Source organism: Phasianus colchicus, chromosome 2, assembly GCF_987193195.1.
Source record: "Phasianus colchicus chromosome 2, bPhaCol1.hap1.1, whole genome shotgun sequence".
Classification (NCBI taxonomy): Eukaryota; Metazoa; Chordata; class Aves; order Galliformes; family Phasianidae; genus Phasianus; species Phasianus colchicus.
In genome coordinates, this window is record NC_143437.1 from 19,567,433 (window position 1) to 19,591,547 (window position 24,115).

The 24,115-nt window shown below is 33.5% G+C and overlaps 1 protein-coding gene across 2 annotated transcripts in view; it reads right to left on the reverse strand.

Moving 5' to 3' along the window:
- Positions 1-24,115, reverse strand: part of SPATA17 (spermatogenesis associated 17) — a 90,806-nt gene that overhangs the window by 53,580 nt on the left and 13,111 nt on the right. For both annotated transcript variants that reach the window (XM_031595871.2, XM_031595864.2), the window contains 2 exons: positions 18,008-18,111; positions 840-963 (listed from right to left, as the gene is read on the reverse strand). In XM_031595871.2, the coding sequence (XP_031451731.2) occupies positions 840-963; positions 18,008-18,111 (228 nt within the window). The remainder of the gene's footprint in view (positions 1-839; positions 964-18,007; positions 18,112-24,115) is intronic.

Sequence of the window (24,115 nt, forward strand, 5' to 3'; positions counted from 1 at the left end):
ACCAATCAGATACGTAAAGTAAGAAATGAGTAAGAATCAAGAAAAAGAAGCATTCAGTTCACGTCAACATATCCCAACTGTCTGTTATTCCTTATTCATATGAAGTAAAACCAATCACTAGGCACTTATGATTTATGTGAATGTTTAAAAAAGAGCAGTAACAAAAGGCAAAAGCACAAGCATTACCAATCATATTCATTTTGTCTAAGATACATGTATGGCTATGCTGTCTGCAAAGCAGCATACATAAGAAAGCTTGAAAAATATATCACTTTTATCAATACAAAACAAATTAATCAGTAAATATTTAAAATTTATGAGGCATTTCTATGTAAAAACAATTATGCTAAATAAGCTGATTCAGGCAGTTCTAGGAAAAGCTTTTACAGAAAAACTGCATTTACAATCTGTCTTAAAAACAAAGAGAAGATAGAACCAGTCCCAGCATTAGCTCAATTTAAAAAAGGGGAAAAAATGAAATCCCTCCTCAGCTTAATAACTTGTTAGTTCTTGACAAGTGCAACAACACAACAATAAGCCAGTCAAAATGAGTTTTTAAAGCGAGGTTATGCCCTTCGTGTTGTGTTATCACAGTGGCAGATCAAACTGCTGACTTGGACTCTTTCTGCCAGCAGTGCTGATGCTGCCTCTATGAAGCTGCTGTCATGGAATAGTCATGGTACCTGCTCTTGCCTATAGAAAAGCACTAAATTGAACTCGAAGTAGTGTCTTTGTGATATCTTTTCAACAAGTCATGTCCCATTCAGCCTGCTAGTTTATCTCTGTCAGGCTGGGGGCCCAAGTGGTTTGCATGAGCTGTCAGGGACAGGTATACCAACCTGCTCAGTGCTAAGGAGGTAATGCATCTTTCGGGCTTTGTATTTCTTTTCCTTTTCTTTCTTTTCTAGGTCTTTCTTCTTCTTTTCCTTTTCATTCATTTCTGCATACTCTTGGAGTTCATTCCTGTAATAAAATAAATCTATCAATCGTGGTAATAATAAAGGACCTGGTCATGTTTTATTTTACTTTAACCCTTTTAAAGTCTCATGGTATTTTGCTATTAACCATTAGCAATATACTGCAACAGTAGAATGGAAAATTACAGTTCATCAAGTTCCACAGCAGCAGAATCTACATGGAGATAGCTGTGAAGAAATAGGATTAAAATGCCAAAACCAGTATATTAGTTCATATTGTTTAGTTATTACTTTGAAGAATATGTCAATGCTTATTTTAATAGTTTGATCAAATAAAATTTATAGATATTTTGCTGTCTTTCAGAATAATTTTCGTTTGACTTTTTTTTATAACTAGAATTGATTTTAATTTAGTAATGTTCCTTCAGTCTTAAAACAAGCTGTTCACTTAAGTTTCGATTAGTGCTTTGCGACATCTCCTTCTGATCTACAAACTTATGACATGAAAAAGCATAGTAAACACAGGATAAGAGTTGATATTCTCTCCTAGACCTTTGAGCCTTTTGTACAATTGAGTACTTATGCACAGAGAACTGGAAATAAGCTTTTTATTCAGCAATGTCTTTAAAAAGAGGAGTTTCCATAGCATTAAGTTTCTTGCACAGGTCACTTTATACTCTAGTCTGATAGCAATGGTACAGGCCACAAGAAAAAAATATAACTGTCTCATGAGGCAGTGTATGAAAGAAGTTTGCAAAAATAGTGTCAACTAAAGGACATAGTCAATAGGTTATAGGACATTGTTTCATCGTAAAAGAACTAAAGAACTGTACCTAATACCAGCTGGCAGAGAATGGCGAGAACTCATGATTCCAAATGAACATTTAGAAAAGAAAATGGCCATTGATTCCACCACAATGGCTTCTTGCAAAGAACAAGGTTTCTCATAAATTATGCAAACAGTGAAGAGAGAAACAAAATTTTGTGCTGCTGTGCACAGTGCACATGGATTTTTGACCCAGGTAAAAAAGGTTAGTTTGATTAACATTTGTTACATTTGTTATTAAGAAATGGCTAGTTCAAATTAATTGGCATGCCAAAGACACCAAATATATTCAGTCAACCATTTAGATTGTTTTAAAGTTAGGTGAGTAAATTTTATTTGTTGGTTCTTTTTTAAGCATTTGAGTAGATGGCAAAAACAAACAAACAACAACAACAACAAAAGAACATCAATATTTATCCATTATTTAAAATATTTAACCAGATATTAATATATCTGGATTATTAAAATGTTCCAGCAAAACATATTTAGAAAGGTCCACATTAATGGTCTCACTTGTGTCAATGGATACTAAAAAGATACAATAGGACAAAATCCAAATCCTGTCACGTATGAATAAGTTTGCTACTATGAACAATTCTGTTGGAACATCATATTACTCCTAAAAGTGTGTTTAAGATTGTGCATCCGATCTATTCTTAATATTGAACTATCATAACATTAAAAAGGTTTGTCAACATATGTGAAAGAGTAAATTATTAAAAAGAAATTGCAGCATAGAATTGTTATTTATTTCATGCTATCTTTCAAGTTTTTATCAACAACAGTAAGTAAAAAATTAACTATTTACACATTTTATTTCAAATGTAACAGAAAAAAATAAAATGGAAAAGAAATAAATTAAAGATCGGAAAAGATGTATAGGTCTCTTTCAAACCCTGGAAATATTTTTTGTTGCAGTTTACTGTTAAAGGCTGCTAATACAATATTTCATACAAGGTTACTTATGAAGCACACTGACGTTTAAAAATCACCATGCTATGCTTTTTCAGCAGTGTAATTTTTTTCCAACATAAGATTAAATTGCAAAATAAATGAATTACTTAGAGTGGCATGGCCCCCATTTTGCCACCCTTCTCTTGAAAATTGCTTATTAATATGAAAAAAGAAGTTGGAAAATAGCCTGTTTTACTTTATGCATAGTGTTTCGGGGCCTCAAAGCCTGCAAAGCCAGACTAGCTGCACATTTTAGATTGTGTTGGCAAGCGGGTACGATGACCTTTCTGACCTGCATCTCAAGGCTATTATTAATCGCTAAGTAACCTGGTAAAGCCAAACAAATTTGTTTCCATTGAAAGGATCTCTATCTGTGTCTGAGAATTTGTGCTGTACCAAACAAACCTCATTAACTGTGTCCATTTTTGACAAAGAACTAGGAGTTGGAGAGATTGGCGACCTTTCTTTGTCCTTAAGGTGCAGATTTCAGAGTCACTGCCTGTAGGTACATAAGCATTTTTACTTGGATACTCTTTGTTCTATATCAATCAATCAGAAATAAATGGATTAATAGAAAATGCATATAGTATCACTTAAAAAAAAAAAATTGCCATTTTACTTTCAGTATCAGACCCTATGATCTGTTTTACTTGTTTAATACTATTTCTTGGTTTTTTTATTGCAGTCAACCATTCAGCATCAACACATTACTAGTGCTATTCATGTTCTTAGATACTTATGTAATTATTTCAAAAGAAGCCTTGTTATTTAGAATGTGTGTTACAGATGTAGTAATAATGGGATGTAAAATGTTTTCCATTCATTAAGCTGAATCTACCAGAGTATTTTCAGGGAATATTTAATAGTCAGCATGTGATGAAATTAAAAAGAGATCAAAAATAAAAAAATAATAGTAATTCAAATTCAAACAAAAAGTAAAAAATAATTGTAGAAATTCAACACAATTCATGATCTTTTTAGGTAGTACTATAATTCAAATTGTTACGATACTTTCCAGATAATCATGTCTTCAATAACACTGTGCCAGAAATCTTTCCAAAGTTTGCTTGTTTTTAGCAGTTACAAATACTCTTCAGTATACATTCGCAGCCTACACATCTTGTTAGTTGTGCTATAATATTTCTATCACCTGTAATACTGCTGTGTACAGTTGTAAAGAATATACAGACAATAGTGACTGGAGGATGGGAGCTCCCAGGATGATTCTCTTCTAACAGGCAACAGAAAATAACACTGTATTTTCAAAGAATTTGAATAGGAGCAACAAAATCAAGAAATCAATAAGTGATAGGATATGAATATACTATTTCATATGTGAGCAATTCAAGAGCAACATATTATTCACTGTGCAGTGGGTTTCACTGTTACCATACAGAAAAAGGTATATAAGCATAAGTGATACTAAAGACATAAATCTAGACTTCCAAACAGAGTTAGAGTTAAATCTTAAAAGTTCAAAGAGAATAAATTCAAACTCCATTACAGTCAACAGAAAATTCCATGAAATTAAATGATCTTTGGACTAAACTGAGCTTTCTCTTTGTTCGTATATAACTCAAGTTCAATCAGTGATAATAAACAATGTTTTCTTGGGACTAACTGATATTAGGAATACTAGCTACCATGCATGATCAATAACTTTATCCTTTCAGACTCTGGATGCAATTTGTTTCAGGATGAACCTTTCATGGTTCAAGGAGGAGAACTGAATATGGAAAAATATTTTGGCCTGCATCAAATTTGTTGAGAGAAAAAGGGTTCTGTAAATGCATAACATGTTCTAGGTTAATTAGTAATCTTGTTTTGTTTTTGCGAATAATTTGTCTTTTACATGGTTCATAGTTGGAATTATTAAACTAACGTATTAATAAAAAAAGTTGGTAATTTCTTAACATAATTTTCTCATTGTCTTAAAGCATATCTAAGTTTTTTAACATCATCTACCTCTACCATATCTTCCTACAAACTTGGCTTCCCCTGTATGCCTACTTGGCATGCCTGTATGCCTAAACTCTAGTTTAACTAGAGTTTCTATCACACAGATTTTTATGGAATACCATTTTAGAGGAAATATGTGTAAGTTTTGACAAATATAGTGCTTTATCATTACTTGAGAATTGTTCAAGTCCGAAGAATATCAGTGCTAATTAGCACAAGCTTACCATGCATTTTTTTGTTTAAAAAGTGAATACGTAGGGTAATAAAAAGTGCATTTTCTTTGTAATACAGAATACTCCAAGTAATTGAAATAAAGCATAGCATTATCAATGTAGGTGCGCAAAGAAAACAAATAAAAACGATCTCGTGTAAGAAATCTGTAAAGTAGCTATTGATTTGTTAATGACAAAATTATTTGCTTTATATAGTTCGACAATAAAACATTTTCATATGACAAGGTAACTTATTGTTATTCTGATACTTCATTATGCAGTAGGCAGCAGTGCTGGTTCCAGCTATGAGATGCAAATTTGGTTGACAGTACTCCTGCTGTCTGTATAAAGGTTAAAAATACACACATAATATTGTTCCTGGCACTTTTGGAAAGGTCTTGAAGTGATGATTTCAGCAATATACAGATTTTCATAATTCTGCAGAGAACTGCAACATTTTACAAATTCACACTGACCTACATTTATTAACTTCATCAAACAGTTGCATTCTGTTTGCACTTCCACTTAAATTCTGTGATCCTTTGATGAGATAACCATAATAAAATTGTAATATTTACTAAACAAAAGAGAATCCAGGAAAATCAAATTGATGAATAATACTCTGAGTATAAAGTTATTTTGAATTTAAATAGTTCAGACTCCAAATCATAAAATTCCAGGAAAATAGCAGTAGGCAATCTTGGCATAAAAGGAGAAAACCTAAATCAATTTTACCTTCCTGACTATCTATCACCCTCCCTCCTCAAACAGAGAATATGGAACTGAAAATGAAATTAGTGGGACAACACTTTTGGTACACAACTGCATGCTACTTGATTTCACATTGCACTGGTATATATGAGAATATACTTACCATGATAATATGATTTTACTTTTACCTATTATTCTTATTAAAAAAATGAGGTTTATATATAGAGAGAAGCCCAGGATGTACAGGCGCTTTATAGAGAGTGCTACAGTTTAAAGGCAGAATTTTAACAGAACACACACACACTACTCTTGCGTTAGCTGTGTCAGACAGCTTGATCATCTTCAGCCTAATTCAGAATACTTGAATGAATCTGTTCAGATTTACTGAACAAACAGAAAGACTCTGTAACATCCAGTTCCTCTCCACTGTGATGTGTACTGCCATGTTATGTGACACGTTTGCAACTGTGCAGTCTTGCCCAGTGAAATCTGGGATTAACCAATTCTTAAAAGCACATTATTTGTTCTCAAATATGTACCAGATAGTTTTATTCACACAGCTGAAATTTAAACCACTCATTGGTAATGCATGATAAACACTGTTCTTTCTGCTGTGAATCATAGAGGATTTCAGTGTATTTGCTTGAAATATAACAAAACATAAAGTGATTAAAGTCCAGAAAGTGCTTCTGCAGTTCATTACTTCGCTAGGTAGACTTCAGCTACTATAAAATTAAAATGTTTATAGCAGATTGGTTGCAGATAAATGCATTAGTTTAAAAAATGCACTGTGGCTTTTTTTTTTTTTTTTTTTAATAGAAGGGTAGGAGTTTGCTTTTTTGTAATAATGAAATCCCATTGTTTTCAGTAAGAGAAAACTCAAATAGTCTTCAGAGTAATTCTGGCATATGATCATTTTGTTGAAAAAAGGAATCAACTCAGCTCTGTTTTACATAACATTCAATGCTGAGACCCATGAATCTTGCAAAAATTAATGTATATATATATTCTGTTGAGTATTTTAAAGCTGTGATTTGCTACAACATAAAGATGTATACTACTTTCTAAAGTTTTCAAGTTTGAAATAAAAGTTAAAAAAAAAAAAGCTTAAATAATAGCTTTAACAGCTTTCAAACATCAGGAAACTGATGGATTATGCAAGAGATTCAGACAAGAAGTAGTACTTGTAAGTATTTAAAGGTATTATATTCATATAGCACTGAAGAGTTCTCTGTCAAGAATGGGTGCTTATATTACTCTAATGCATGTGCTGCCTTTAAGTATTACTGCCTCATGCATTTGTTCATGTGGCCTTATGCTCAAAAGCGTAATACTCAGCAGTATAACCTGTGTTCACACATGCATCCTGAATGTCCTCATGACCATTCTGTAAACATAGAAGATGAGATAGGAGCAATGGTCATTCCACTTCTTTTTGTTTATAGAGGATCAAGGAAAAGAAGAAATCTACACTAATAGTATTACTGGAGATCTAGAGACAGTACACGAATGGCTGAAGGTTATTGAAGAGTGCTGAATGGAGATGTAAAGACAAAGTCGGATCTCCATTGGATGAGTGTATTTTCTCACCAGTGATTATGCTTGTAATGGAAATTACCAACCTCGTACAAACAGTTTACAAACAATGTGGGCTAGTGACAATCAAATTATGATACTGATAGTCAACTATCTGGGGAGCCTTTAGACAGAAACACTTTCAAGCTTACCTGCAATTGCTCCAAAGAGGTTGGAGCAGGTTGCGTTTAAGCTTGTTATATGCAAACAAAGCAATAAAGCTCTAAAGGCACCCAAAGTTTGCAGTTTAGCATGCATTCTACATGTCTAAAGTATAATTCAGGAAAAAAATATCAGCAAATAAACTATCTGGTTAAAATAAAAATATGATATGCCTTTTGAAAGAAGACTTGAAATACGAACATACTTTCCAAATTCTTAGCATTGGTGGAATTGCCATGAACTGACTACGTATAGAGACCAAATGTAAGAGACAGCAAACTGTAGGATATTCAATTTTTGATTCTGTTATGTATGTTGTATTCACAGTGCTGTCTTGTGAAGACAAGTGCTGTATGGCTGAGAAAATGGAAGGGAGAACTTTAATAATGTAGATACGTTTTTAAGAAAGCACGTGGCTCAAGAAGAAACAGAGGAAAGAGTTTTCTTATAGGAATAAAAAGTGCTTTTATCTCAAATTAAAATATAATCCTGAACTTGTTAAGATTTCACTCTAGAAGAGCTAGAGATACTGATGTTCAAAACAGATTTTAAGTTCAAAGGATACATTAACCTGGCAGAGTGGATTAGTTTTCTGAAATTCTAATTGGGATTCAGAAATTCTACAGATTCAGAGAGCAGGGTCAATGTAATTCTGAGGAGGTATTAGGACAGTTTCTAGGGCTATGAGGTGCAATAAACACCTAAACATAACAAAACTAATTATATCAATCTGCTTGACAACTTAACAATTACGTGTCTCTTCAAAATTTGGAGGACTGTAACTGGTTTGTCATTGCAGTGCAGTGAAGAGGAAACTAATAAAAATAACAAACAAAAGCAAAAACATCCAATGGATTCTGTAATTGTTAATTTTAAAGAAAAAAAATTGTTACACCTTAAAATCCCATTGTGCACAGCAGAACACATTCTGCCCACCTTTCTTTAATTACAGAGTGTACCAATGGAATTAGGCGACATACCAGTTCAACTGTCAAAGTCCACAGTGTGATCAATATGCTATGTAGGAAATGTGATGAACATAGCAGTGAAGGGCATACAGTGAATGAACACCTTGTGCAGATCAGAAGATCAGGACACAGCATGTATCAGCTGATAGGAAAGAACAGACTGATGTACCCTTCTTATCCTTCCAATTTCAACTGCTGCACAGTTACTCAATAGAGCGCAATGGCTTTTGAAGTTACTGGTAACATAGCCATTTTATAAATAAAAAGGGAATGTTTTCCTTAATTCATTGCACAGAATCTTCTAAGTAAGGTTTCAACTCATATAGGGTTTTTCCATACACATATTTAAAAGCTACTAAATTATTTAACTTTCTAGAAATATGTAAAATTAACATACTAGTCTAAATATTTTTCCTTGTGTATACAAATCCTTAGGCTGATTCTAATTCCTACTCATTAGCAGCTTAAAATATCATGTAGTTGAAAAACATTTCCTGTAAAAGGCATGATTTAAACACTGAAGTTTTGTTAGCTTAACTATTTTGATTTAAAGTTATAAACTCACCCATTATGGATGTGGCATAAGAATGTCAACAGTACTAAAGTTTCCACTGGTTGAGGAACTGTATCCAAGTATCCTGTTTCACTTTTATTTCTGCTCAGTTTTTTGCTAATACAGCTAACTGTAACAGGTAGAAGCAAGCTATAGGTAGGCATTCTTTTTTCAAGTGGGTGCTTGTCATGAAAAATCAGCCTGATTAGTCTAAATAGTGAAATTAGTAATTAGGGGTAACAAAGCTGATTTGGTCCTGAATGGATTACACAGCCCTGACACACAAATTATTCTAATGGCAGTTCAGCAGAAGTGGTCATTTCTAGCAACGCTAAGCTGCTAAGAGAGCTGTCAAGTTCTTAATTTTTCCTGCAACATATGAATGAAGATGTCTAAAGATAGCCAGCTACCAATGAAAGTTCTCAGTAAATATGTGAAAGTATCTGTTATTTTTTGGCACTGCAATTTCCAGCAGACTGTGCATGCTACCATCTGCACAGTAATAACAACAGGAAAGCACACTGCTATGCTATGCAGCTGCAGCTAAGTTGTTCCTGATACATGAACACACTCTTTTAAGCTGTTACTTTTCTGCTGCAGTGCACGACAATATATACATGTATATATTTCTGTTACCTTAATATATGGTACTTGGCAATATGTAGGTTGATTTTAAATCACTAGGTGATTTAAAAACATATTATAACTTCTAAAGGTCATCAGCTAAGCTGATTTTCCTTCTCAAGGTTTTAAGCAACAATTTGACTGAAAAGTTTACTGACTGACTCACATTTTTTACTTACTTTGATATTTAAAGTCTGCATATGTTTGGTATACTTTTTTTCACATTAAATAGGTCTTACAAGGGCAAAGTAGAGAGAGCTTTTTTATATTGACCCATTATGTAGAGCACAGCAAATTCTCAAATTCCCAAATAAATTTGTGTATAAAGTTTGTGTTGCCACCCGAGCATCTGTGATGTCAGCTCTTATGAAGCATAAAATACTATGAAAGATAACACAGAGAACTATATTTTTAAAATAAAAAATGCAGTCATTTTAGGAGAGAGCTAATATTGTTAACTACTGCAGTACTACTCATATACAGCACAATTCAAAGCAGTGGGTAATTAGCAATATGAATCATCTAGATTCCAATTATTCAGAAATGCTAGAATATGTTGAAAATACTATGTAATCCAGATCTCAAAAAATCAGACAATTTTTAGGTTATGAGACACTCAGAATTAAAGTCTATTATCTAAAATTTTGTTCCTTTTCTATATAAAACAGTACAGTCAATTAGAGATTTAAGCATCTAATTATTCATGCCTAAGAGTACATCCAATGTTTAGATTTTATTGTCTATACCTAAGCATATAATTTGTTACTTGGAGTACTACATCCTTTCTTGAGTAAATAAGTCCAAAGGTGAATGGTGGTGAGGCCTCCAACCACTAAGTACAAGCAGGCTAATGAGTACTGGATCACTTTGGGAGTCATGCACCTGGAAGATCAGATTAGTCTCTTAGAAGAAGCTGTGAATGTTTTCAATAAGCTAGTAAATTGGACAATAAAAAAAATAGCCTAATTGGAGAAATAAAGGTTGAAAATCTTGCTTTTGTTAAACACTCTTGTGCTGCTTTGTTTTGAAGACAGCAGGAACCCTGAAGTTCAAGGTAAAAGAACTGGGATTTAGCTTCACTGTCAAGGATAAACAGCTTAATGGATTCATGTAATTATCCCTACAAGGTGAAGAGTATGAAGAATTTGAAAGGAGGATAACAATAGGGAAATGGTTTGCACAGCTTAAAAAAAATCATGCTCACAGTATGAGGAAGTATACTATGTCTTGTAGAGGGGTATTACAAGTAGGATTCACAGAGCTGAAGCTTTTCTATGACCCTGTGTTGAAAAGGTATATAAATTAATATACAAACTGACAATCCGTCAGAATAAAAATGTTGGTTATTGTTATTTCTTTATCAAACAGAAAACAAAAAAGTGGCTATATTAATGTATGGATTTTGGATATTAAATGAGTTCTCAGTCTACAAAAGGAGAATATAAAAAGAAGCAATGGTTTGAAGAAGAAATTAAAGCAATTCAGTGGAGAAATATGGGACATAAGATAGTTAACTTCTGCATTAGAATACAAATGGTATTTTTTCCATCTTTTGAAAATATCAAACCAAACTAGACTGTGTTTAGCCAAAGGTTATTGGACTAAAATAAATATTGTTATAAAATTGTTGTTGATGGATGTGAAGTTGACGGATCTGAATTTAGACTAGACCATCTGATTCAGAGCAGAAGAGTGTTTTGAGCATCATTAGAAGAAAAAAAAAATCAAACTTGACCATCAGTAGAACAAAAAAGACAATTTTTTTTTGTTTTTATGGGAAAAAAAAGAGAGAGAGTAATGCTTTTTGATTTTCTTTTGTTTCTTTAGAAAACAGAAAAATAAGCTAAATTCCAAGAGATTCTGCAAAAGATCTACGTGTAAATCAAGTACTCACTTATGTACCTGTAGATGAAAATACATATGAGATGGACTACTTGGACAATGTAGAACAAGATTAGTTACTTAGCCATTTGTACACAGATTGCTTTAGTAAACAAGATGTGTGATTTTCTAAGGTAACAAATTCACACATTTAAATTTTATGCTTCATTATTAAGCTGAAAGTTGCAAACCAAAATAACCGCCTATTTTTTAGTGACAAATATACTGCCTTAAATAAGTTCAGTAAATGGCATATAAAATGTCATTTTTCTAGTTTCATAAACACATGACATTCCTAGTTACTCAAAACGTGCATGAAAAAATATTGATACACTTTCTTGAGTCCTTAGTCTTCAAGTGGTAGAGCTCTTCCCTGATAACTGAGCATAGCCTGTATATAGATGGCCTGTCATGTCTCTACAATTAGATAAAACCAGAACTGCTATAATTTAATCAGTTACAAACTGAAAATTGTATTTTGAAAATCAAGTTTATTAATATGTAATCTTTAGGTAATCATATTTATGCTCCTAATTTACACAATATTTATAGTATTCTACATGTCCTTGAAATAGGGAACAGGGACACTAGACTATGAAAAAGTGGCCTAGCTGCTGGAGTTCATAAATTTTGTTCAGCTTTGGATGAGTTCAAAGAATTGCCATGTAAGAAAAGCCTTACAGAGGGAATTTATCTGATTATGGCAGTAATAATTACCCAGCTGTTTATTGCAGATAGAGAAATAATTCATGTAGGCAATAGGCCGTGGTGGCAATGACACTCCGCATTTAGTAAATATGCAAACTGTTCACTTCTAATTAACCAAGCTAGAGGATGCCCTTATTAAATGTATAAACTAAAAGTGCCTTCATGACAAGTGATGAATTGTTACATTGCACAAACTCTTGCCACAGAATTACTGGAGTGAACTTGGGGCTTAACTTCATTAAGAGATCTTGTGGGATAGTTAAATGAGGATGGACAGCATAACAAGACCTACCTGACAGTCAATGATATGTTAGAGCTTAATGAAACTGTACCTCTTCCCCTTTTCTACTTATTTTACAGAAAGATACTGCTTCAGTCAAAACATAAACCCATGAAGCCTGTCTTTGTAGGACAATATGAAATTCTAGGATTAGTCAGTCTATAGAAAATGTTTTATAAGATCTCAGTAATTTTAAGACACCTCGTTCAAAATAAATGCAGTTCAATGACTGAATGTCAGGACCTAAAATTTCTTTCTACAAACTCAGATTAAAAACTTTGCTTTGGATATAGGTGAAATAAAGCTTAATATTTAACCTCTTAATCTAAATGGTGAGCTTATTGCTATACAAAAATACACGAGAAAAAACAGCCTTCATATTTTTAAAGAGTACAGTTGAACCGATTACATACATTACCTAGGTTATTCAGGTTTATCTGAAGAAGTTGTTCTATATTACAAAGAACTGGCTAAAATATCACTTGCTCAAGAGAGACTTATATAGAATAAAACATGCCTGAGGTGTATCTAGCTCAATCTGCACTGTAAATTTAGCTATTTAGCTTTCTGTGTAATCATATTGGTTCCTATCTTATTCTCAGTGCAATCAGAAATTATTTTCCTATGCAGTTAAAACAAGATATTGCTTGTTTTACAGCTTTAGCCAATTTATTTCAATTTCATGACCAAACTAAAAAGAAAAAACTTCATCTAAAAAGTCTTGGTTTGCAAAATGCATTATTGAAAGCCTACAGGAATATAAGCACATATGCTGTATAAAATCATACGTGTATGTACAACTGTGTTAATATCTATAAAGGCAGGTAAAGGGAAGACCTGAAAATGGGCTAACTTCTCATGGATTTTTTTAATGCTCTGAAACTGCACTGAAAGATAGATTTACGGACAACACACTTAAGAAGGAACACCAATAATAATATACATGACTGTAGATAATCTAACTAGATTTAACACTTTAAAATGATTCTCTTAAAGCTTTTCTCTGGTCTAATTCCCACTTAAGTTAGTGCACACATCTTGATATCATTCTCAGGAAAGTAGATCAAATCACAAAGAACAACCTCAGTGATTCTAGTTCCATGTTTCTTATCACATCTAGCAGTTACGGCTAAAATTCTCTAGAAAAGGCATAGATGGCTCAAGTTACAGGAACCATCACTCAAGATTAATATTCAAATGAAAGAAAGCATATTTGGCACTCATCTCTGTTTCTATGGCTCCCAGAGAAAGCTGACAGGATATGTTTACATTCAGAAAATTCTAATTACAGGCAAATAACTTTAAAACTATAGTCTGTTTCCTTTAGATATCTTTGAAGACAAGAAAAAGAAGATGGGTTAAAGATAAATTAGATAATTAAGCATAAAGTGAAAGACAACATTACAAAAATGAGCTTTTTATTGTTTTAAGAACTCCAAGGAGCTGTTTGAAAGGCTTTGGCACTAATTGAAAATAGACTACAGAATCAATTGCTTCTGCAGTCAATGAGGAGGAACGTTTTAATTGAATTATAAGACAATATATGCATTCTTCAAAATACTTTGACACTTGAGAAAATAGCCAGCACCTGGACTTATCTTTACCAGAAAGAATCAGACAGATGGAGGCTGAACAAGTTCTCCTCATATTAGTATGAAAACAGATGATTTACTTCAAGCCCTTTTTGTGGAAAACAGCAATACCTCAAAAGTTTTAAGAAGCAAAGTACTTCTCATGTTAAAAATAAATAAAACTCAGAAATGCTCCAGTAATCAAGAATAGACCCAATACTCTTACTTTTTTTCCATGCTATGAGATCAAGCATATTTACAGAAAAGCCAAACATTGGATTAGATAACCAGCAACATACAACAGTACCATATTTCACTGTTCAATAAGATTATAAAATAATTAGACTGCATAAAGGATTTGTAAATATATGTATTACCAAGTGATTTTTATCATTTAGCATTATCTATTTTTTTTAGCACTATCTGAAGAAGCTTTAATGATGATGGTGATTCTAAATCTGCTGATAGAACATCTAGTCTAACTTAGATGAAAGTCAAACACAAGGGCCACACTCAAGACCCTTTCACTACAGGAACCAACAAGAAAAGAGAAATAAAATGGTGTGAATATTCTCAGTGTGAAATCCATGAGTTAACAGTGTTTACATAAACTATGATACTTGCTAAAACTAGGCTCTGGTCTTAGTCTGCTATATGTAAGTCGATGTTTATTCAATTGCAAAGACTAAACTACCTGCCTTGATTATACAGGAACCCCCTACACCAGTACTTTGCCAACGCTTGGCTAGTTTTCTGATAGTGCTATCTTACTGAGTTGTATACGTAGGAAAAAACTAAATGGTGCCATTCATCAGCAAAAGGAACACTACATCCCAAAATCTTATCTCCACTTGCACACCTGACATACAGCAAAGTTGCTTTACTGTAGTTTAAAGGCCAGTGTGCAGATAACCTTAGACTTACTGTGTGTAAGTTAATCACACAGTTGGACAACTGACGTTATCCATAAATTATTTTGATACAATGGCACTAGCATGCTAATTTATGTGATGTCCATTTCCTTATCATGGATTGGAAACAGCTTCACAAAAAACAAAATTCTAACACATCATATGGACTTACAGACTATGCTAATTGCTGTTGGCATATTTCCCTTTGTAGCAATTTTGCCAAGTCTCAGTGATGTTAAATGTAGCTTTAAGAATGCTTCAAAACAAAGTATTTTTCCTCAACATGAAATATAGTAATTTTAATGAGAAATAATCGAATTAATTTTAATACATTTATGTATGCAACCATCCAGTTAATCTATATTCAGGCAGAATACAGTATGCATCGGCATTTATTCAAATACAAATGGTTGCAACATATGAAGAATTATTACAAAAAATCTACATAGCAAAATTCTATTTAAAAAAATATTTAAGACTATGTTTCCTACTTGGTTGGTTTAGAAGTTCCTAAGACCAGGCTCTTTTCAGTGGTGTCTAGTGCCACGACAAGAGACAGTGGACACAAACTGTCCACTGTTTGTGGACAAGAAGTTCCCTGTGAACACCAGGAAGCATCCTTTACCATGCAGGTGATGGCACAGAGAGGTTGCGGAATCTCCCTTTTGGAGATCCTCAAAAGTTTCAATGACAAAGTACTGGGCAATCTGCTCTGTATGGCCCTACTAGAGCAGGGGAGTGGGACCAGATGGTGTCCAGAAGACCCTGCCAGCCTCAGCCATTCTGTGACTCTCTGAAACCTTGCACAAATTTCAGAATTTACGACTAAGAAACTCATTACAAAGTTACACTGAAGCTAAACAATACAAATTTAAAGAAAAATTTGAGTATGCCCTTATGAAGAAAGAACTCAGTGTACAAATTCATTCTTTTGCCATCTGTCAAGGGATTCTTTGAATCACTTCTTAACTAAGGACTCTATGAAGACTCTACAGCAATTAAACTTATTGTTTTTTGCCCTTTATTCTTTAGCCAGTCTGGGAACTAAAACAGATAGCTATCTCCAGTTCTTACAAAAACAGCATCTTAGGTTAGGATAAGCAGTCTGTTAAGGTGTGCAAACTCACACATAATATGACTATTATTATTTAATTATATTTTAGGTCAATTTCTGTTAAATCAATTTCTGTTAAACTTAATTACATCCCTCTATGGCTTTAAACTGGGGCAGCTTCTATTAAGTTTACTTTCTCCTGGGACTTTCACAGTAAAGACAAATGATAAAGGTCCAGTTACTAAATGAGGGCAGCTATTAAATAAGGCCGGCTTGTATTAAAGCTGGAAGGTAAAGATGTAGATATCAGATGAGATTACCTCCTGGTAAAATAAATGTCTTGTATGGGAAAAAAAAAACTGGGAAAAAATGAGAGAGAAGGCAACAAACTTTGGTCAGTAATTCCTTTAAGATACCAGGCTGTAAACTAACAGAATGTCCAAAATTCTATAGTAACTTCCTGTGAAGTGGGTGATAATTCTGTACAGGCTTCTCCCTAATGAAAGAAAAGAAAACAAAGCAAAGCACAACCTCTGGTTTTACCATGAGGTAAAACCGTACCTTGAAAGGACCTGCGATGTAATTCCAGGTAGTTGTTGATAAGAAATCTACTACCATTTTTACAGAAGACTAAGAAACATAATGCAGTACAGTTTAGGACTACAGCATACCTTCAGAAACAATACAGCTTAAACAAACTTCTGAAATGACAAACTTAGAGTGTGTGTTTTTTGGTTAGTTGGTTGTTTTTTTATACCATGGAAGTTCTAAAAATCAGTTTATTTTTTTACTGTGGTTGTACTATTTGTGGAGAAACTTAGTTCTTTACATTCATGGTCACAGCACTAATGCATATAGTCTGATGAATGTAGCTGTAAGAAATGATAAAATAATTTCATTGCTTCATTTACCATGGTTCTGTTGTTTCTTGGTGTTCTTGAGGTGTGAAACACTGAAAGGCAGCTTAATCTGAATGCACAAGTGTAACAAGGGACTCTGTCCATAAACACATACATTTCCATAATGCTGAAGCTGGAATAAAACTCAGCCAGTTCACAAATGTACTCCTTTAATTTCAGACAATGTAAATTGACATATTTGATATATACAGAGATACCTATTAGCAATGAAGTTGTTCTCTCCCTTTTGATGTACTAGGGGATGCAAATATGCAGAGAATCCCTCCTCCACCTTGTTCAGTATTCCTAGTAGGAAATACACCGTGCCACCTTGGGGCCAAAGCAGTTGGCAGCAACTTAGCCCAATGACAGGAAAAATCTGTTTGGCTGAGGGCCTACACCTGATCTTCACTAAGCATCTGTTAGATTTAATCAAAAGAATGTTGAAGATAATATACATATTAGTTTCAAATATACCTGAGCAAAAGATTACTGCAGCAATTCTTGGTTGGACTTGAGAAGTGAAGAATTTTTAAAACTGAGAGGATATGATCTACTTGACAAATTTTCCAGAAAACTCAGTTTTATCTTTTTGGTGTTTTTTTTTTTTAATCTGAAAGACAGATTTTATTTTTTAATCTGATAGTTAGAAATTATTCTCTGAATTTCAGAAGGCAGAATTCGAATTAGCAGAATATCAATATACCAATAGCCAAGTAAGAGCTCATACATGCCAACTTTGACATAGTTTCAAGTACAAAGTATAAAATCATACCATTCATCTTACCTGTTAAATAAAAGAAACACATTGATTAAAATATCTATACAATTATAAGCACTGTTGTGTTTTGTTGGTTTTTTTTCTTTAATGAACTGAAACAAATATTAGGGAATTCCAAACAAGAAGATATGACAAGATTCAACAGATCACATTTGTAACATAATGATCTATTAGTTTTTGAATATAGGTGAAGAGGCAAATCCTGTTTTAGTAACCTGATACAAGCCAGGTATTTCCAGTTAATTCAAAGAAATTAGAATTCATAACAGTCAAAATGAGAAGAGAATGTAGCACAACACGCATAGGACATAGAATTAAAGAGAACGACTGAAACATACACATATACTTGATAATGGAAGGGATCCTACACTTAAAGAAATAGTTTAATTAGCAAAATCATTTTTTTTCCAAGTAAAAGAAAAGGAAATTAAGGCTCTACCACATGGAGTTTTTATCTTTACCTGACAATCTCATTATTCAGAGAAATGGCTTCTAGGTACTTCTTCAGTGCATAGTAATTATGGGTATATTTTCGGACATAATACCCTCTCCATCTTTTCTGAATCTACAAGAAATAAAAACTTGTTTAGTATATTTCAAATTGAAAGTTTTTATGTGTATGAAATAACTGTTATATTTCCCAAAGAATAGGATGATCTTAAAAGCAATATCAAGAAGAGGCACCCCTATCTTTAAGTGAAGAAAATGCAGGTAAGATGTAACATACTGTAGTTAAATGGTGATATGAATTTACTATTAAATGCCAACATTAACAAATAATATCAAATTTTAAGTAACTGTTTATGTTGCATCTGTTTATGTTGTTAAGAAACATCTGCTGCTGCCAGTGGCATTGCTTCATGTCAGAATAGTAAAAAGAAGAGGTGCTTTTTTTTGAAGTTACAGCATCTTTACACTCTGTTGTGCTCTGGGTATGTTGTAAACTGAAAGAAAGCCTCCCAGTAACTCAGTGAATGAGGATTTCTGAAAACATCATTTACAAACTGTCAGTCTTTCCCATGTAAGATGATGCGTGTCTATTTGTTACACATTAATTACAATCTTCTCACAAAATATTATTCCTTCTGCCTAACAGATGAAGCTTCAAGCAGAAAAAGAAACCTCTTTATCTGTAGTTAATTCTGACATTGTAGTAAGAACAGAAATGATGTAGTGTCCTTCATGAGAAAGGATTCAGCTTGATGCATTTTAAAATGCATCAGTTTCAAAAAAAAGACAGTTCAGTCTGGCTCTCCCCAAGTATTTAGTTTAACAAAACAGTTTAAACATTCCCTCATATATGAAAATACTAATTATGATGTTTCTGAAATGATTACAGGTTTACTGGCTACACATTTTGTGGAAAGGGAAGGGAAGCATTAATTATCACAACTACCATTTGCTAGTCATATCTATCCCTCCGTACTGCATCACATATACTGATGCTGCTGGAAAACATAACTTCTTTTCAGTCATGCTGAGGGCTGTTTTCAGTCTTCATTATCTATATTGTAACAGATCAGTGTACTTTGTATCAGTACATCTCAAAAACTAGATTCACAATCTTTTACTCTGTCCTCAGTGTCTGAATTTCTCTTTATTTACATTCTTCCACCCTTGAATTTAGCTATGAAATATTCTTTAGTTTCTTCTTTGTATTGTTTCTCTTGCTTCCAAATGTATTTCAAAATTAATTTTTCAATTTCCATCTTTAGTTCTGCCTTAGTTCATTCCTGCTCCAGTTCACACCTCGTGACCTTTGCAGCTTTGAAATCTTATGAGACATAACAGCAGAACAACAAAGTCTACTAAATAAATTTAAAAAGTCTGAGGTCTTGCTATCAAGGAGCAACTTCATGGTCAGAAGCTATCCATCTTCACCAGATGTATTGAAAAGAAGAACATTCGGATTTGCCAGGAGCTCTCCTTTTCCTCTAGGTCTCTTGCTACTAAATGTTTCAAGAAATGCAACTCTTCACTGTATCTACTAGGAATGTTTTTCTTGTTTTCCTTTTGTATCAACTCTTCTCTTTCCAGAACCTCAGAACCAAGCTACAACTTTGTAAGTGGAGTGAATCCCTTTTTTGCTACTTTGTTGTTGTTGCTGTTGACTGTTTTCTTTCCCTAACTTTTATTCCAAAGTAGCATAATGCAGAAGAGGCAGAAAGAGAATTACAAATTGTGTTTGATTTGGGAAAGAAAGCAAGGGGGAAAAAAGCTGCCACTTGCCCAAATCACAAATCAGACTTTGCTCAGAGTGACTTCATCTTCAAGTTTTGGCAGAGCTCTTAGGAAACTGGTAGAACTGTCTCTACTCCTTCCTCCTTCCAGTTCCTTTGCAGTCAAACTGTGTATCACTAACTGTGGTAACGAAAGTTACTGCAATTTTGCAACTGCCAGCATTTTCTGTGCTGAAAACAATAACATACTGGAACCATCTATGTGAAGATTAGTTAACAATTGCATAATTTTAAACATTGCCTCTGGTATCATTCTTCAAGCACAAAACTACTGTTTAAAGTAAAAACAGGCATTTAATCTAAACTGATGATACCCTGATGATATAGTACAGTTATGATTATCTCTTTATGTAAGATGTAATAAGTATCATAAGAAAGCTAGCACTAAATCTTTGAGTGGTATGCCACAAAAAAGTAAAATGATTCACTTAAGGTATGAGGAATAATATTCACTTTTAGTGTTAGCATTTCCTTTATGCATCACCATACTTTTCCTCTCTTCTTACCTATGTATTGTTTCTTTGTTTTTAATAAATAAATAAGAGTTCAACCTCTAGACATTGATATAAATAAATGTTATGTAATCAGCTGAACACAGGAGCAAGAAAGGTTCACACTAAACATGCTTTCTTTGCACAAAATTGTAGTAAATTTCACAGTCTTTACAACTCCCTTTCTCATACACAAGTGCATCAGGTTAAAAAGGGATATAGAAAGACGAAAGAATGAGCATGCCTTCAGAGATGTGGGATTAAGCAAAATCCTTTGCATGTGAATAAGGATCTTAGCTTTGTTTCTCTGTTTGGCTTCAATATTTTTCAACAAGAGTAACTTGGCTCCCATATAGCTGTGTGCTCATTAATGCAGGATTATGGTCCCTTTGAAACTATTTCTGACAGTCTTCACCTTCCAGCTATAAATGCAGAACTAGATATTTGTGGGTTAAAGAATCAAAACCCAAACTGAAAGACAAAAGAGAAAAATTGCATAAACCTATAATTAACTACAATAGGCTCAGTGTACCAATTAAACATCACATTTTAACTTTATGTACACCACTTCCTGTCTAGAATGGCCTCACTGAATGAATCATAGGAAAGAAACACTGCATTATATCACAAACTATTTTATGCTACATAAGTTGCTCCGAAAGTTATGCCTCCTATCTATTGCCATGGAAACAACAACAGTTACTAAAAGCACAAAAAAACTATTTGATAGAACAAATTCACAGCTACAAAACACAATTTTTCAACATAATCACTGTCATTAACTAAGTGTTTTTACCAGTGATGAACAAGAGCCTGCGTGCCGTGCTGTGCTTGTTAATACTTGCTTGGCCATTGGGTAAGCAGCTTGTGTTTCACATTGCTGACACCACTGCTGAGACTCATTATCCACCAATTCATTGTGCTCACAGCCACTGTTTGGTCTCCATAAATGTTTGGCAAGCATTGATGAATGTCAATGGATGCCATTTTTTCCACATGGAGGAATTCAATTCCACTTCTTTGGCTTCATATGCACTTCCATGTCGGACACCATTTTGTCAGGCTGTCCCTCAGCTGCCATCTTGCAGCAAGAAAATGTAATGAAATATTGGTAGGAAGGTTCAGCCTCTACTTCTATACCACCAACATCCACCTCTGCTGTTGTGGGCTAACATAATAAAATTACTTTAGGAGTAGCACTTGTTGATTTCTATTTCACGAATTATATGTGTCAGAAATCAGAAGACTGAAGACTAATCTCTTTGGAAAAGAGCACTTTACACAGCTATGTTAATGATGCTCTTGTAATGTGAACATTCTAAAGGTATGCTTTTATAATAACGGACAAGTGTTATTTTTGATTGTGACATTACAATTTGGTGCAGGCTCTTGTTCATCACCAGCAAATATACAAAGCTAATGGTGGTAACTGTTGAAAAATAGTGTTTTGTAGCCAAGAATTTGCACTATCAAACTCTGTTATTATGCTATTTGTACCTGCTGTAGTTTCCAGGGAAATAAATAACAGGCATTACTTTCGAAGAGACTTATAATGTATTAAAACTATATTTCTTTATAATTCCAAGGTGAATGTTTGAAAATTTCTTGGAAAAAAAGAGGCAAGTGTGTATGCCCTTCAAAGTAATTAGCAAGTTTCAACAGTGATTGGTACAAAACAATTATTGTCATTGATCAGCACTGAACAGATAATTTTAAACAAAGTCATTGTGTGCTCAGCAGATTACAGCTTGTTAACGGGCAAGTTCTAAATGACCTCTTAAGCTAGTCAAATCAATGATGCATATTCCTCATTAAGTAACATCAAAATGTAAGTGGTCTTATAAATAACGTTTATTTTAAGCACTAAAACAAATGGCAAAACCTTGATATATCAAAAGCCATCTGCTCATGAAAATATTTTTTTCCCAGGGATTATTTTTGCAGCTGAAAATTTATAGCATCTTAAATCTTTTAGGAGGGAGAATCATGTTGCAAAGTAGTGCTCAAAAGTAAAATTAATTAAAACAAGTTCTTTCTTTTAACTTACAAGGATGAAATGACAGTTCTGGTTACAAGTAAATGCAATACAGGGAGACAGAGGTGTAACTGACTTCAAAACTATGAGCATGTGCAATAATTCCAATGTCAAAATCAAAAATGTCTTTTCAACGAGTGACTGGAAGCCAAAATAAATCATTTAATAATATTACGAAGCAAAAGTTAGTCAACTAATACAAAAATATACATGGTTATTGTTATATTTTCAAAACACTGAGGCATTTTAATTGTGAATCAAGCCATTATGTGTGAACGCAAGGCACTGTTGGCTTAGGAAATTCAAATTCTGGCCATACAATTTCCTTGAACAAACTCAACAGGCCTTAGTTGCTGTTGTTCTTATTTCAGTTAGTTCTTCAGTAACCAGATAATGGCAAAAAAACACATTCAGTGTTTGAGAATTGTAGCATTTTAAATCTGCTCTGTAGATAGGGCTGCAAAAGATAAAGAGAGATGAGAATTGGATTCTGATATTTGCAATGAAATAATGGTCTGTTCTCTTGTTTTCTACTGATTTAAATTTCCATTAAAGAAAAGGACGACTGAAAAAATGCTACTTTGAAGATTTATATCACCTAATGATTCAACATTATATTTCCATTACAAATGAATGAGAACACATTCAATTTCAAAAATGAAAGACCAAATGCAAAACACTAGTTGACTAGAATATATAATTACCTTTGAAATTTGGTCTTCAAGTGCCTTCTAAAAGCACACAGCTAACTTTTGAGAGAGCACTTACACCATATGTTTTCCCACTGATTTTAACTGCATGAATACATAGCATTTACCCTCTATAGAATAGTTGCAAGCCAGCTAACTAAAGAATAAACTAAAGCAAATAAGTGCATTTTTGAACAATTAGATTGCTGTAAAACATCTTGAGCTCTCTAAAATGCACTAAATGAAGGATTCTTGTGCTTTTCAGAGAAACACCACCAAGTCAAAAACCTGATGGGAATGTAATGATACAGCTTTTGATTCTGACTTATCTGGGAGACAAGAAAGGCCACAGTTCTGGGAATCTTTCTACTTTATAAGAATCTCCCTGGCTTACTCTCCAACCCCATCACATCCCTACGTTTGGTAGAATCCAAAATGTAATATGCTTTGCCTGGCCTTGCCTAGGCCTTCAAAGTAAAGCACATTTTGTTGTTTTTTTTTTCCCACAATATAAAGAAGTAAAGGAGGCAAAAAGATTTCATCCCGAGGATTATCTCATGTCCTTACCTTGTTTGCTTTATTTCTTCAAATACAGTTCCAGAGTTCAGGAAAAAAAATGCTAATTTTAGATTAATATATTTTGCAGCTTTCCCATGACAACTGTATATTTATTAAACTTCAAGGACTGTTGACTCACTTCTTCATCAATCACAAATCACTCAAAATATTATCAATGAGATCAGAGCAGCTCTAACCTATGTCTGGCAGTGAACTCATCCAGTACAAAGTAACTCTTCTGACATTCAATGCATCATTTGTAATGTAGTAGCGAAAGAATAAGCACAGCTACTTTAATGAACATTAAACTTCTATTGTTTGTCAGAATTTTAAATAAATGTCTACATTTGTAAGAATACTCCCAGACAGAGTGTTTGTTTTATCATCACATATGGTAAGGTACAATGAACATTTAAGTGGGGCAAGACACACACAAATACCTTCAATTCAGCTACAGTTTTCAAATATAACCCAGGCTACTGAGAGTAACTTTAATTTTTAACTACGTACTATTTCCCACTGTTGCCATCAGCATATCAATCAAGTGTATATTATT